The sequence below is a fragment of the Ixodes scapularis genome, unplaced genomic scaffold (genome assembly GCF_016920785.2).
Source record: "Ixodes scapularis isolate PalLabHiFi unplaced genomic scaffold, ASM1692078v2 PGA_scaffold9__187_contigs__length_104089568, whole genome shotgun sequence".
Classification (NCBI taxonomy): domain Eukaryota; kingdom Metazoa; phylum Arthropoda; class Arachnida; order Ixodida; family Ixodidae; genus Ixodes; species Ixodes scapularis.
The window spans coordinates 27,846,623-27,862,587 of record NW_024609884.1 but is presented as its reverse complement, the minus strand read 5'-3'; the positions used below and the strand labels follow the sequence as shown (position 1 = coordinate 27,862,587).

The following is a 15,965-nucleotide window of genomic DNA, read 5'->3' as shown; positions in this document are numbered from 1 at the left end:
ACCTCCTCCTTAGCTTGGGCCATAGCATCTACGATGCACTTCCCTGACTGCGCCCACTACGTTTACCCTCCAATCCTTTTTCACCCTGTCCAGCAGCCCCTCCTTAACCCTTGTTATATTTGAGTCTCCTACCACCAGCACCCTCTTAGCCACCGACTATCTGTGTTCACTTCCTCCAGTTATCTGTGCTTTCTCTGCCTCATCCTCTGCTACCTTCCTCGGACCCTGCTGTACTGCAGCACTATACAGCTGTGCAGCCTCCTTTCTTGCACTGACAATTACCTGGTCACCTGTGAACTGTCCCCCTGGGCCCCTACCGGAGTCTTCTCTGCCACCTCCTGCTTTTTCTTATTAACTACTCCTGTCAGTTGCTGCACCATAGCCTCACACTTCTTATGCTCCTCAACTCAGCCTTCCACTCTTCTCCGTCTAAACTCCTCTACCTATCGCTCAAGCTCGGCTCGCTGCTCTTGTTCTTGCCGAAGCTCTCTACCTTGCTTTCCCATTCCCTGGTCATCTCCTTCACATCCGCTTCGGCCCTTTTAATCAGATCTCCGACCTGTGCCTCGAGCTGAACCCGCTCTACCCGTATCTCCCGCTTCAACTCCTCGAACATAGCCGCCTATTCCCCTCCTATTCTCCTAAAACCATCCTCCACCTTCTCGCAACTCCAGCATGTGAAGCTGCTCCCCTCGGCTTCTGCTACACTTTTGAACATAATAAGTCTGTTTTATATTTTTCTAGATTGTTCAATCACGTTTCAGTTAAAACCTAGGCCCCAAACCATACCTCTTATTTGCCAGCACAAAAAAAGAAACAATTGCAATTTACTTACATTGAGAAAAAAAAAAAGAAAAGAAAAAAAAAGTGATTTTATTGCAGAACAAGACAAGATCTATGTGCCTACTTTAACTGCCGACTAGCGACTGCAGGCGCGCTGATGTTGAAGGCCTTCAGACGACCCCTCATTTCCACCGGTTGTTCTCGTAGTCCCACTTGGATGCGACGCCATCAATGGGGTTCACTCTCAAGTCAATCATTCTCTTCAGCTGCGCCTCCTTCGCTGCCGGCGAGCATGACTCCGGCAGTGGACCATACACTGTCAGGGAGTCAAGGCAAGCTCAGTTCTCTCGTTCAGCCAGCCAGGTGAAATTTTGCAACTTTACATAGATAGGCAAATATTGAAGCCGCCAGCTCACCAAACTTCTTGAGGAAGATCCAGACCCACAGTGTCACGCCAAGGGTGGTCAAAACTCCGGCAACGATGGGCTTCCACTCGTTGCGAGAGGCCTTCATCTCGGCATATGTTTGGCAGAAGCTGAACCGGTACACTGCACACAAGTAGGCGCCCTTTATCGGTGTCATAACTTGCTTTCACTTGAAGGCCAATCAGTAGAATATATTTTTGCAGAAAATGTACTTATCAATGGAAGTGGGAAAGAGGCTATTTTGTATGAACACAGGTGAATATAATCCACCAGGGGCTACAAAACTGATGTTTGCAAGACTACCATAATATCCCAAAAGATGCTCCACCCCCAAAACATAAACCACCCCCATTTTTTTACATGATTGGCCATTTCTTTTTTTTTTTTTTTTTTGCAAAAACGCTCAGACAGTTTATTTCTAGCAGTTGCAGTTCCCTGGCCAATGGTGACATCGGTCGAAACTGGGTTACTTAGCTAAGGCGGGAGAAAGCAAACATTGCTGACTGGGAAGGACTGTCGTCTATGCTCCACTGCCCATCAAAGTGAAAACCAGTTGTCACAAAATACAAAAGTAGCATCAAATACCATGTAAGCCAATACTGGCAACTCCCGCGGATCGCGGGCGAAAAGTGATCGCAGCGCCCCTGGCGAGCTCGGAGTCTCCGGTAGCAGATGGATTCTCCACAATGCATTGGTTTTGCCTATCTCCGTGCGAGGTGAGCAATGAAAAAAAAAAAAAATGTCACTGGTATTCGCTGCTTTAAATGTTAAAAAGTAGGTTCCACCTCATTAGCCAATGGCATTTTTCTTCGCGAGGGGAAGATGTTACAGCTTGTAGGGTGCAATTTTCGGGCTCTCCCGAAGAAAGTCAGGAGACTCGGAACTTATGTCTGCCAGGCAAGACACGAATGTAACTTCGCCCTATTTCTTTGAAAAGGGCAATGTAAAAAATGTTTTAGAACACTGCTACGTTTCAACTTTACTGTGCATATCGATCAGTTCTTTTTGTTATTGCAATTTCAATTTCTCATGATTGTATTGCTTAAAACCGTTTCGTCGAATAGGCGAGCTGGCTATATCCCGATAGTCTCTGGATGAAGAAGCAAAAGGCAATTTCGTACCACGTACCTTACTGCAATGTCACTATGCTCTGGGAAAAGACGATTGTGCACATGCAAATCTGACGCTATTAATGAAACTAATAAAAAGCGGAGTTACTAAAAAGAACACCCGATGGACGGTCGTGCACCTCCTTCCATATCTCAAAGTCTACTTTCTTTTTATGTTTGAAGCGACGCTACGCCACCGCGATCTTTCTTCACGGCACCGCGATCTTTCTTCCTCCCGTGTTTATGTTTCTTGTTTGCTTTTTTTCTTTCTTGTGCTTACTTGACGTTTGAACCATCGTGTATTTTGCTTTGCCTTGTTTGGCTTAGTTTTTACTTTCTTTCCTTCCCTTCGTCGCTTACTACCACCGGTTCGTCTGCTACACTATGCCGTCTGCAACTTTGTTGTTGTTGTTTTTCCACTGTCATCTATGATACCCTCCTATGTTCACCTTCGATTGAGTTTCTGATCCGAAACCTTCATATGTACTTTTTGATATTTAATAAATATATTAAGAAGTGTAAGATTCGTTATACATTTCTATTTAGATTTTATTTGAGTATGCGGTCACGTCTGCTATGAGTCATCGTTGGTTGATCAACCGGCCGCATTCGGGCATACACCAGCGCATACTTGGAGATAGCAGGCATGCCATGTGCTTGCTATCTCCATTGTGAAAACAAGTTTTTCTGATGTGGTGGAAAATCCTTCTTCCGCTTCCCGAAAACCGAACAAACGTGAGTACTGAAGTTACTTCAAATTAAGCTGGAACAGCTATCCAAGTCTGGCTTCAAAATCTCCACTGACGCCTCAACCGACGAATATTTCACCACACAAAGTTCAGCTGAAAACGCACTAGAGGCCGCTGATCGACACTCAAAACAAAGGCACAATGTGAAAGGATTGCCTGTACATATACACCAACAAGTACTGGAATGTACTTTTGAACTGCTGCGCCAAGCGAGCAAACAAACAACCTGCCAAAGTCACTGGGAAAAGAAAAGTGAAAGCAAAAAAGGTCACACACCACTAGCACGTAGCAGATTGCAGCTCTTTCGTTCTTAGTTCCTACCAACGCCGCGAAAGCGAATAAGCAAACATGTAACGTGCAGCTAAAAAAAAAAAAAAAAAAGTGAAGCTCTTTTTTTTTTTTTAATAGTTTCGTCGTGTTGCTTTTGCTTTGTTTGTTGTGGACTCAACGCCGAGGGCGAGCACCACCTGCTAATTTTCAACCGACGCCCCGCACGATCGTCGTCGCTGAAGGAAGTCTTTGCTGGGTGATTTGTATTTTTGTATCGTCTGCCAACTTTTTCGTTGCAATCGCGGGCCGCTGTTCGCGACTGTTCTCCATTTCTTTTTATTTTCGTCTGGGATGGGGACCCCATCTTTTCTGCAAAGTTCGGAAAGTGTTTGCACGGTTATTTTTCTTGTTACTTTTTGTTTTTGTAATGCTGCAGAGGCTGGTACGCTTGCTCTGGTAATTTTAACATATTGATTGCACACGTTTTAATAATCACCTATTCAGGTAAGAAATTGTGACAACGCAGTTTATAACGGATAAACAGCAACTTCTTACGACGTAGTTCGAGTGGCTAAACGCCTCTTTCCGCTTCTCAGATGCGCTTCAAACTCGTGTGATCCCCCTGAGTGGAGTTTGAGACCTCTAAATAAACTGCTCTATCTTCGTTAAAGGGGTACTCCGCCGATCTTTGAGCTACCTCAACTAACTATATTTTCTGACTCCCCGGCCTTTACCCTTTCTGGTATGCGATTTAGTATCGTGAAATTCATAATAGTTATTGCGAAATCGGCAAATGAAAATGATGCAAAAACAAACATTCAAATATACCCGCCCTTTTCAGTGCCGTGACGTCAGTGGAAGGTAAGCTTGCCAGTCGAGCGAGCAGTCTAAAAAATAGAATATGCCAATCATTTATAATTATAATGCAATTAAATGCAAAGGGACAAGCGAGCTGGGCAAGAATGACGAAAATAATCCCTGGAGAAGGGGGAACAAGAGGGACAAAGGACAAACACAGATTTGTGATTTTCGCCAATCATTTGTTCCGTGCTGGAGCGAGCTTCCAAAGCATTCATTTGACACCATGAAACTGCTTCGAATCAGTTGGGAACAAATTCTACAGTCTAAAGAGTGAATCCCTGCACTTCCACTGACGTCACTTTTTCATTGTTGCCAGTAGAGACTTTCAGTTTGAAAAACACTGAGGACCAAAATTGTAAATTCAATAACTTTGTGAAAAAAAAATTATTTTGACCTAATATTTGGGATACTATTTTGGCAATGTTGTTTGGCGAGTTTAGCAAAATTTCAAGCAAATCGGGGACCATGAAGAAATCGGCGGAGTACCCCATTAATGCGCGCGTTGTTATATGTTTGTCGTTGCAGTTGCAATCAGTGGATTCCGCTTTGCAAACTGGTTGACCGTAATGAATTGTTTCAGCTGTTGGGGTGAAGAAACGGGGCACGCAAAGCTCGAGGACGTCGCGGAGCCTATACTTTTCCATTGCGTCGCCTGCTTCCGTAGACTTAGAGTCCGCTAGAGGCGCCACTGTCACATTCGCCGCTGCTCCCATAGGTTTTCGGAGGAGTTTCCAGTATTGGCGAAGCTATATCGTATTTGGTAGCATTTTAAAATTTTTTTTTCTTGATTGCACACAGAAAGTTAGCCCACTCCTCGATTTCACCCGATTTGCTCTCGCTTTTAGGTGGGCTATCTCTCGGGATAATATTACGGTACATGTAAGACCTGGGACTTGTCTCGAGTAACAACTGAGGGTTGACCTTGAATTCCGGCTGCTTCATTCAAACTGGACAGGCTACGAGTGCCAATGAAGACACACCTGCAATGTATTTCTTTTTGACTGGTTATACTGCTTGTTGCATGCGTGTTTGCATACCTAGTGTTCCTCCCATCCTGGTAATGATCTTGTCTTTACAGGTTATTTCTTGTGTCATTGGCCCTGCCCGTCACAAGCCAGCCAAAAAATGACCACGAAGTTCTTGCTTAGATAAAAAAAACCTTTGCTTGCACTAGTTCTTCATTAAGCATCACACATTTGTGCAGCGTGCACAGTTATTGCTCAAACTACAGCATGCCAAACACCTTAAAAATAGTAATGTTTACATCCCTATTCTCTATTTAGATCAAAAACAAGCGCACACCTGATTTAAAACAAATCTTGACATTTGCTCACCAGAGATTTTAAATGCAAAACAGGTTCTCTTTTCCCTGCAACCAGGGGTTCAGCAGTAACTATGCAGTGGTTTCCTTCAAATACACTCTATCCAAGCAGCTGACACAAATGCTTTCACACCTTCCTTGAACATGCCAAACTAAAATTGAAGCCCTGTGCAAATTTAAAGAAAAATTAAATTCTTTTTATGTCTTAAAAAAAAATTATTTTCCCATTCTTTACAACAAAAACATGTTTCACTTGCGCGAAGTAGTTCTGAAGAGACTTGGTTTCAAGAGGGAAAAACTAAGCCTTTTGCACTTGATGACATGTCAGTTTTGATAAAATAAGAAATAACTGATATTCAAGAACACACAAGTACCTTAACTCACCACATAAAGGGGGACATTAGTAACGCCTCGCAAGGAGCCAAACTTAGTTTGCGAGGTGAGTATTTGCGATTCCAATTCACTATAGGTGGCACCACTTGTCTTCTAATAGAGCGAGAATAGTAAGGGTCGGAGATGCGTGCCGCTGCTGAGCCTGTCAAGTGTGCTGGCTTCACTGAGAGACACAAATTATTTCTAATAATACGAGGAAGCTAGGGTGTTAAGGCGCATTCACACAGCAGAAAGACACGCGTCGTGGGGTGAATTTTTTGCTTATTCTTGTATTTAAAAAAGTTGCGCGCCGAGGAGGACAACGCAGGGAGACGACGCCTCAGAACCCTATTCTTCCCTCGACGCGCACGCTTAAGCCAATCAGCGAGCGTCCGGACGTGACGTGTCGCCCTTTTCCAATTAGGACATGTTTTCGCTATATTTCTCTACCCAAAATGAAGGGGAAAAGGCAAGAGGGGTCGGGGGATTCGTGCACTGGCTGAACGTGGCTGGAAGTATTTCAGCGTGGAAAAAAGCCAGCCGATTGGAACATCTGACTGTGAGGAGTGTCTTATGTGCGTGTACGACGCCATGAAACTACTCTTCATTGTTTGCGCGAAAGTTGCCACTGAAGTTCACGGTGTGTTCCGAACTCTGACTGTGCGGGAGCGATCGCTCCCAATGTGCTGTGTAGTCTTACGGAATACAACAGTTGTCCATCAAAAACACTCTCGCACACGTTGCGTGCAGTGTTAAAGGTCCGGACGCGCCGGCGTAGCACCGTGCTTTGTTTGGACAAAAACGCAGCAAAAGAACACCTTCTGAAGCTACCCACTCCAGTCCATGCCTTTCGCCAATGCTGCATATAACCGGAGTGTAAACGTATATATAATCATCGCCGCTGTCCATTCAGTGAAGACTGTTGTCACCCACCACAAATGCAATCGCGAAGTCACGGCAACAACAATCGTACGAGGCAGACGAATAAAAAAATTCAGTGTTCTCTCGAGTGACGCGAGGTTCCCCGAGAAGACGCCGCCGTCGGGTGGCCCTGTGTGACTGCTTCATCTTTCACGACGCCGGCGTCGACGGGGACCGCAACGCGCGTTTTGTGCTCAGTGTGAATGCGCCTTTATGAGTGCAGGTCACCTTTTTATCCTGAAAACAAAAACGGTGTTTGGCACAGCATTTATGCCAGGAGGCAAGTTTTAATTCTGGAGCAAAACCGAAACTAACCTCTATTTTGGATTTAATTTCTCGGTATAGGTCTTAATTTCGGATTCTTTCGTAACTCAAGATGTGTCTCACATCGTAATTTAGTTCAAGAGGTTGTTCGCGGAAATTTTATTTAGTGACATACGTGTTCGATCCAGGCACTTCAAAACATTTGGAGATTTCAGTGTCCCTTTAAAGACAGGGTCGTTCATAAACCATATAGGTAACATAGAATATTGCATTTGTTGAAAAAATCAGCGCTAATACTTGTGCGCTGCCTTTTCTCGCTCAGATAATTGTCATGTGAAATAATGAACTGCTGGCCTTTTAACGGGTTTTGGGGTATTTAGATGATTAACTGCTTTAACATTATTCCCAACACAAAAATAGAATAAATCATATTTTTACAATATGTTAACAAAACATATCAATTAAAAAACACTGTTCTCATTACAAAAAACCAAAGACGTAATCAGAGCCTGACAGCTGAATTGCATGTTTCACACATCAAAATCTTTTTTTTTTTTTTTTTTATTATTCGAAACGATAGAAAACGATGCCGGGACCTTACCCTAAAAATTCGAAACTTGGGAATTCAGTATTTGTGAAGTAAAAAAAACAATTTCCAAATGCCCAATTTGAAGTTCCCGCGCAATCTGCGCCAGTGCAGTGAGTCGAATTTTGCGGTTTCCCGAGACTCAACTTTCTTTCGGACCTCCGCTCCACGCTACGAAGCAAAGCGCCGTTGCCACCACGACCCGAAGCGAGGAGGAGGTGAGCAGGCGGGATAGAAAGGCGTCGTGCGGGAAAAAACAGGTTTCGTCCCCGACTTGCCGATCATCCTCTGCTCGAGCGCCACCAAGTTTTCCGAGAGAGGATACAAATCCAGGAAGCGACATCACACCAAACTCTTTTCAAAAAGAGGGGCCGTAGTGCGTTCGCAATTGCGTTAAAAAACATGCTTTATGATTGTCGTTATTAAATGTTATAGAGTACCCAAAATCCCATTAAAAAGGCCTGCAGTTCAATATTTTCCAGAACAATTATATGCACAAATATCAGCACCGATTTCTTCAACAACTTCTAATATCTGCCTGGACCGAACATGTATGTCACAAAATAAAGTATCCGCGAACAACTTCTCTAACCAAATAATTACGATGCGAGACACATCTTGAGTTATGAAAGAATCTGAAATTAAGACCTATATCGAGAAATTAAATCCAAAATAGAGGTTAGTTTCGGTTTCGCTCCAGAATTAAAACGTGCATCCTTGCGTAAACATTACGCTAAATACCGTTCTTGTTTTCAGGACAAAGAGGTGACCTGCGCTCATAACACCCTAGCTCCCTTTTATTACCAGAAATAATTTGTGTCGTTCAGTGAAGCCAGCACACTAGACAGGCTCAACAGCAGCATGCATCTCCGACCCTCACTATAACCGCCATTTTGGAAAATGAGTGGTGCCACCTATAGCTGGGGTTGTGAATTAAGGTTAAATGGCATTTTTTTTTTGTGATCGTGGCATTAATTGGGGGCATAAATTGCCATGATCTGCAATATTATTAAAATATTTTAATGCGTAAATCTAATTGTGATGTGTGCACAGTTCTTCTAATTGTGATGTCTCCTGCCTACACAATTATTATGGGAAGTAGCCTGTAGGCCTGGCCATCTCCGCTGCATCACTCTTTTGTAGCTTCAATTTCTCGTAAAAAATTAGAATTAAAAAATTTCTTCTCCCGCTGCAAAGGAGAGTCGCTACAGACTTATGGTAATATTCAAACATTTTTTTTTTTGTTATTTTGCGGAATCTTCAGACTGCGTGCAAGTTGCAAGCACTATAAACTGCAAGAATTTCAGTTATGGCAAATAATAATAATTAAAAAAGTTTTCCCCTGGCACATGTCTCCTTAACTACAATGTTTTGTATATGAAATAGATGTCAATTATTACAAAAAAAAAAAAAAAAAAAAACTGGCTAAGTGGCAGAAGCCACCATGCGATCAAAAGGGTCCAGTCATATGCATTTATCCAATTAGTGGCAAAAGGTTACAGAAAATGGATAAACCGAACCCGAAAGCTTACATTTAAATACCTACACACTGGGGATGGGCTGAGCAGACTACTTCAGTGGAAAAAGGGATGAAAGAGGCAGACAAGAAGATGCAGGAGAAATCAGCTCTAACAGTGTACAGGTCACAAAAGCAGGACATAAGAAAGGAGAATGTGTTTGACAATTCACTAAGAAGTTATTTGCTGTTCGAGGCGAGAACGGGAGTTTTGATGACGAGGACGTATAGGGCTAAATTTCAGGAGACAGACACATTATGTGCTGCCTGCCATAATGAGAGCGAGACACTAGAGCACTTGGTTTTGAAATGCACGGGGCTCCGCCCTGCCCTCCCTGAAGGGGCAACGGATTTGGCCGGGGCCCTGGGTATTACTGGCGACAATGGAAGGACGGAAGAGAAAAGGACTATAGTCACATAGAGGCAATTAGAAGATTGGTGGAAATTATCTAGGGAAAACTGAATGATTGACAACTAACTAGCACAGGCGGGACAGAGGAAAATTGGGACTCCCTCCCACGTGGCTCCAGCCCCAAGTCTTAACCTTGTTTCCCAGTGGGTCCGGTGCTGGGGTAATGCCGACAAGGTTTGACCAGAAGAAAATTGGTGGCTCCCTCGCCGGGGGGGATGTTTTTTTACTTAATCCCACGAACGTCATCCTGGTGATATCCCACACTGCCTGGCGATGGTTAGGGGGAGAGCATTGGTCTTAGAAGGGCGGGAAGAATCATATGTTTTTAGGGAGTCTTAGAATAACGTACGCAATTTTAGCACACACTAGCGCTAAATTTAGCGCTTGTATTAGCGCACGCAACGCAAGAGAGTTTTAGAATAACGTTTCTCGGTCGTGACGCAAAAGCCCAAGCATCTCGCGCTTGAGACACCACAAAGATACAGTAACAATTTTTATTTTACACACGAAATGCTGCAAGTTAAGAAAGAAAAGTTTTTTGGTCCAGAGTAGCATTTTAGACTTGTTTAAACATGAGAATGCAACACGAGTAGTTGACCTGACCGGTCGTGTCGCCTCGGCAAGAGAGGTCTTGTGTACTGACATTCGCACATCATACCTTCGCTGAGAAATGTTTGTGCATCGCAAGTATCAAGTTGCCAATGAGCTTGTGGCAAGTTGCCGGTGATCGTTGCCAAACCGAGTACAATGTCGTCCCGTATTGAAAATTGCAGTCGCAAGGACGCCGCCGACATCCACTCACGACGCCGCCATAATCCTGGAAGCCGCCATTTTTTTCAACTCTGCTCGTCTAGGCTTTAGCCAACTTGTCATCACGAATCCTCCTTGGAGCAGCGCAAAGACTCTTTGCATACGCACGCCATTTCCGAAAAAATAGCGCATGCTATTCCTCGGATGTTTCCTCAAATGTTCCCTCAATGTTTTTTCAAAATAAAAAAAAACAGTTCTAAGGTTCGAATAATAATAAAAAGGCATAGCACTCACAGGCTTTCTTCTCCTCGAGGGACAGGTTCTTCCAGTCACCCTTCTCCTTCTCACGCAGCTTCTCGATCTCGGCTGTGGGCTCCTTGTAGCGGATGGCCGGCATGGGGAACTCAGGCTGATCAATGTACACATATTCTCCATTCATGCCGTAGCCAACCACTTCGCGCTTGCCAATGCGCGCCCGCCCGTGGAAGGCTGCCGTAGGCTGGATCCGCGCCACGACGGGTGCCAGCTTGAGAGTGCGCTCGCTCAGCTGCAGCAGTCGGCTCGCCATTCTGCGTCCACTGAGAGAGGTGAATGTCTTGTCAGAGATGGCAAAGGATAGGGAGACAGATACCTCCAGTCTTCCACCTTCATTCGCTTTCTGCTCTCCCCATATTCATACAAGAGTTTGCCTACCCACGAGGAGATGAGGAAGAGAGAGATAATTACCTTTTTTACAAAGAGCCAAGGTCGTATGTCTGTCTTTGAGCCTGTCTGATTGACATCACCACCTGCACTGGCTAAGAAAGTGGAGTCCTCCCTAAATCGTTTTGTGAGTGTAGAGCATTTTAAAAGCTGCTACAGATCATGTTGGTCTTGAGCGGTGTGGACATTCCCACACTTTCTCCTTGTTTTTGACTTTTCACCTTACAAGGCCGTGAACGCCAACATTGTAGAATAAAAAAAAAAGGTTGGACTATTGGCTGCGAGGTGTCGCGCCTAATGACATGGGAAATCTGGTTCAGTTCTTAGTTTCTCGCGAAAATTCACCAGCGCTGCACCGTTACGCCATTGATTTAAAAATGACAAAATGCCCCCAAGGTCCAGCCGAGTATATACTAAACGATTTGCCGACTGCTGCGCGTCACGATTATACAATTTCCCAACATCAGGAATACTGGGCACCGCCTCCCTTTCGAGGCAATGTTCGAACGAGCCCTTTAACACCGCTTCGCGCCTCCTTTTTTTGTTGCAATTCTGTACGTTTCACGTCAACTGAAAGCTGCTTGGATGTTGCACCAAGTTTTATGCCTAAAATTTACGGATTTGAACACTGCCAGAAAGCAACCAGCAATACTGCAACCTGGCGATCTTCAGGGCGCATTGTGGGCACGGTTTATACGCAGTGATTACGCAATCGAACGAAGGGGAAATTCTAGTGTATCCTTTAACCCGAACCGAATTTACTTGTTCCCTAATCTCTATTTGCGACCAGATATCAGCCATCGCATTTTTACCTTCTATCGCCAATCTGGGCTGACGATTGACCAATAAACAACCACAGCACAGTTGCACGAATTTCAGACTAGCTTTCTAAGCAAGACCACTTTCCGTTTTGCATTCTATCTCCCAACTAGTTGCCTACTAGAGCTCACAAACAGCACTCAAAAGAGCCGGTGTTACACCCAGCACCTTCCCGGTAGGCCGTGGACGTACAACTTAGTGACCTCTAGCTCTTTACATCACGGCCACGTTCCCAACGTTGCAAGCAAAGCGTGATAATTGAATGCTCGTGAAGATGATTCGCTTCAATGCTGCAAGCAATCGCACTATGTGGGCCCAGGAAAGATGATGTGACCTCAACCACCTTCGGGAACGTAGGCCTAAGGGCGCAGCGTGGAACTCGCCAATACAGCGCCGAAACCTGTAAATGCGAACGCATTAGTAATATAACCGTACCTGTGAAGCGTGTCCCCTAAATCGGCCTAATTATGTTTATAGGGGGAAAAATGAGATGTCCTAGTGAAACGGGCCGAGGCGAGTACAAGCGAAATGAAGAACTACACTCACATGCAGTAACCTGAGGAACCAGAACCACCAGAACTGCCCGAACTTCGATCACCCGTGCCCGCGGGCCCGCGGCAGTGGCGGCAGCACTGGTGTTCTGCTGTTGCCAGGCTGCGGTGAATTAGGAAAACAGTTATCGTTTACTAAAATACAAATATTAATTATTTTAACACAATTAAAAATAATTTAGTTTTAATGTTTTTTATATAAAAATTAATTAATATGTGTATACATCACAATTTAAAAAAACGCGTTCGGCCTAATTTAGAAAGACCGGCTAAACTGGCGGAATGCCGATGGTCAAGCAGCATCACTGGTTATGCTGTCATGCGATCAATCGCGGAGTTCTGTCGGTTCTGTGTTGTGTTGGGCGTGCTGGATATGCGTGTTGCCGTCATTGCCGTCGTTTGAAGTGAACTGTGAACTTATGATGTCCAGTTTCTTTCTGCTGCTTCGGAAACGCCTACAGAGCCTCATATAGCGTTCGCGGTCCGTTGTCCCCGCAGTGGATAAGGCCCTCCACCCTCGGAGAATGGTCAGGGGTCGAGGCACTGCGGGGTGCGTGCGTTAGGTTTCTCGGAAGCACAACGCCCTGTGCCGATCCCTGTCGAGGAGCTCCCATTTTGCAATGGCCGGACACTTCCGATACTCGGTATGGGATCCGCTTCTCATCATATCCCAAATGGTCACGCTGCAGTGCATGTACTACGTGGGACTGGGCTTCTGGATTTGCTTCCTCGACGTCCTCACGGGGCAAATGCTCTCTTTGGACCAGCTGTTTGCCTATGAGGTAAGAACGCACTGTCCCGAAACACAAGAGCACTGCATTTGGGGGAAAAGACGAGCTAATTTGTCCTTGGCTTTTTCGGGAAAACTAGGCGGTGCACATCAAGGACATCCGAGGACGCTGCATCATAGGATCGTACATAATCAATTCACTTTTTGGGTAAGTACTGTTCATCTTTCTGTCGCTTCTTGTCTCTGTTCATCTTATATATATATATATATATATATATATATATATATATATATATATATATATATATATATATATCAGCACGTAGCCAGGGGGGAGGCCCACCGCGCCCGCCCCCCCCCCCCCCCCCCCCCCCCCTGAAATCTTCCATTTTGCATGGGTCCTCCTCTCCCCCCTCATACAGCATTTTGTCATGAGTGGGCCCCCCCTGAAACAAAATCCTGGCTACGTGCCTGATATATATATATATATAACTAAATCTGTGCTTCAGGGTATTCTTGAAACATGCATAACTAATCGCATCAAACGAGTGTGGCATGGATCATCTTGTAACCCAAATGTTTGTATCCGGGTTTTCCAGACCTTTGAAGTTCATATGAAGATAAGTGTCGTAGTACCTGCACGTTTACCACGCTCTCGCGTTTATTATTGTACAAGAAGTGTTATTATGATTATATTTATCTAATTAATTACCTTTTATCTACATTCAGACTCACTTGCACAGCACCATCAATGATGTATGAAAATGTTTTTGGTTTTATTTTTTTTAGTAAAAATAAAGGGTTTGTTTTAGTTTTTGGCAACACAGTGAGAGATTATTTTTCAGACATATGTCAAATTTATTTCGCTAGGACTGCCTTAGTGCAATTACCATTATTTTTGTGTTAATTTATGGTGGTGCCATTTTTTTTTGTATGCCCACTTAAATGAGTTTTGAACCACTTTTTCTAGGCAGTGATATAGACTGGGGACATGAAATGTGGAAGTGTTGTATCTTGTAAACAACCCGACACTCACGTCGTCGGGTGTTACCTACCACCTTCAGTTTTTCTACCCTTCCAGTTGACAGAAATAAATTGAAAACGACCGTACACAGTGTGCTGCGATTGACAGCAGTAGCTGCTGCATTGTGGAAAGGCATGTTGAAGGAGATTTGCCTTCAGCCAGTGTACTGTACAATGTTTGCAATGGGTTCTTTACTTTTAGTGGAATTGATGTAGGCGACGTGTGCCTTGATGAAACGTGTATTGAAGAAGGGACAGTGGCGCAAGTTTTTTTGTTGGCTGAAATGCTCTTTCAGGATGGGGGCACTCGTAAACGTGCCTGCGGTGGAAGAAGCAAAAGTATGTATGCGAGCTGTTCTCTAGTGGGGCGGAGAGAACACGAGAATGGAACCTGGACGGCGGCAGTGGGGAGGGGAGGGAGCGTATCTGCACAGCGCGACCATGTGGGTATTTCGCAGCGGCGGCTGCTGAAGGGTCGGGGGAGGGGGAGGAAGGGAGACCGTCACAGGACCAAGAACAGTGGCGTCCTACAGGGGGGAAGGGAAGGGGAAGCGAGAGAGAGCCTTGCGGTGTGTGAGGAACGACAGGGAGAGCAGTGCCTCTGCTATAGAGTTGGTTTTGCATTCATACATGAGCATTTTTTGCTGGGAAGGGGCACGAACAGCTACTGCTGTGAAAACGAATGCTGAGGAACAGTAGCGGGTACCTGGCAAACCAGTAACAGTGTTACCTGCCATAGGGGTTTGGTGAGGAGATCAGACTGTAGGGGGTGCTCGGCCCACTTTGTTTTCTAAAGTGCTTTACTTATTTTCCACAGAGTTTGGCATTTACCCAACTCAAGGCGTGTGGACTAGATTCTTCACATCGACTTCTTCGATTGAGCGGTCGGCAGGGACTTGTGTCCAATGGGTGCTTCGCTGATTGAATACGAGCCCCAGCCAAGTGCTGATGCAGCATTCGGCTTTTATAGTCGAGCCCTGCATCAGAAACGCAGCAAATAATTTATGTTGTTGCTGTTCCCATGGGCTTAGTTCTCAGCTTAGCCACTAGGGGCACGGCAGTTGAATTTCCTCCCCAATAGTGTCAAGTTCATCATAGATACTTAAAACACTACATCATAGTGTCTGGCTCTCAAACATGAGGAACATCACCACAAAAAGCCTGCTGAATCTGCGATGCAAGCATTTCTCCCCTTAAAAACACAAATTACTCTTTGCAACCATCGAGCGATTCCATACAGCACTTGTAGAAAGGAAACGACACCCACAACAGGGAGATGCCCCTCAGCTTTCCTCTCGTTTGGGTGGTTGCACCTGTCACTTTATTTTTACCCTTTCCTAAAGGATGCTTTTTTTTTTCTTCTCTTTCACAGGTCTGTTGGACTGTGGTACTTCGTCCAGAGAACGAAGCAGTGCCTGGACTTTTCGTGCACGGTTCACTTTTATCACTTGCTGGCCTGCTGGGTGTACAACGGTGCATTCCCGCACACCCTGTCGTGGTGGCTGCTCAACACGGCATGCGTGACCGTCACGTGCGTGTGTGGCGAGTTTCTGTGCATACGGACCGAGATGAAGGCCATCCCCCTTAGTCTGTCCCCCAAGGCAGACCTGTGATGGGTGCCGTGATGTAATGGGAAGGCACACTATTTATTTCAGGGTTACCCTGTTCAGGCAATTGGAGACACACCAGTCTAGTTTTTAGGCATTGCTAGGTAATAAAGCATGTACATGTTCACGCCCTAACTGTGTCATCTTCGGGTGAGAGGTCAAGGGCTTCTCGAATGGTAAGGAGGAAACGAGCG

At 45.0% G+C, this 15,965-nt stretch overlaps 2 protein-coding genes across 5 annotated transcripts; one reads left to right on the top strand and one right to left on the bottom strand.

The window, feature by feature from the left end:
* Nucleotides 1–855: 855 nt before the first annotated feature.
* On the bottom strand, nucleotides 856–12,515 carry LOC115320026. Of its 4 annotated transcripts, none has more exons than XM_029980113.4 (5): nucleotides 12,407–12,447; nucleotides 11,066–11,136; nucleotides 10,634–10,917; nucleotides 1,200–1,331; nucleotides 856–1,099 (listed from the first exon to the last, which is right to left on the bottom strand). In XM_029980113.4, the coding sequence occupies exons 3-5, from the start codon at nucleotides 10,905–10,907 to the stop codon at nucleotides 966–968; spliced, it is 540 nt and encodes a 179-aa protein (XP_029835973.2). In that variant the 5' UTR covers nucleotides 10,908–10,917; nucleotides 11,066–11,136; nucleotides 12,407–12,447; the 3' UTR covers nucleotides 856–965. The 4 variants fall into 4 exon arrangements, with proteins under 4 accessions (XP_029835973.2, XP_040356335.1, XP_029835971.2 ...); XM_040500401.2 differs by having other exon boundaries at nucleotides 12,296–12,426; XM_029980111.4 differs by lacking the exon at nucleotides 11,066–11,136 and having other exon boundaries at nucleotides 12,407–12,515.
* Nucleotides 12,516–12,732: 217 nt separating this feature from the next.
* LOC8023337 (protein SYS1 homolog) lies at nucleotides 12,733–15,898 on the top strand. The gene is made up of 3 exons (XM_002400390.5): nucleotides 12,733–13,193; nucleotides 13,282–13,349; nucleotides 15,537–15,898. The coding sequence occupies exons 1-3, from the start codon at nucleotides 13,032–13,034 to the stop codon at nucleotides 15,775–15,777; spliced, it is 471 nt and encodes a 156-aa protein (XP_002400434.1). The 5' UTR covers nucleotides 12,733–13,031; the 3' UTR covers nucleotides 15,778–15,898.
* The last annotated feature ends 67 nt before the right edge of the window (nucleotides 15,899–15,965 follow it).

What these genes read in the sequence shown, in the direction of transcription:
- LOC115320026 (XM_029980111.4), bottom strand. Translation starts at nt 10,907, where the DNA reads ATGGCGAGCCGACTGCTGCAGCTGAGCGAGCGCACTCTCAAGCTGGCA. An exon ending in CCTCGAGGAGAAGAAAGCCT is followed by an intron (nt 1,332 to 10,633) that starts GTGAGTGCTATG and finishes ACTTGTGTGCAG; the next exon opens with TGTACCGGTTCAGCTTCTGC. An exon ending in GATCTTCCTCAAGAAGTTTG is followed by an intron (nt 1,100 to 1,199) that starts GTGAGCTGGCGG and finishes ACTCCCTGACAG; the next exon opens with TGTATGGTCCACTGCCGGAG.
- LOC8023337 (XM_002400390.5), top strand. Translation starts at nt 13,032, where the DNA reads ATGGCCGGACACTTCCGATACTCGGTATGGGATCCGCTTCTCATCATA. An exon ending in ACCAGCTGTTTGCCTATGAG is followed by an intron (nt 13,194 to 13,281) that starts GTAAGAACGCAC and finishes CGGGAAAACTAG; the next exon opens with GCGGTGCACATCAAGGACAT. An exon ending in ATAATCAATTCACTTTTTGG is followed by an intron (nt 13,350 to 15,536) that starts GTAAGTACTGTT and finishes TCTCTTTCACAG; the next exon opens with GTCTGTTGGACTGTGGTACT.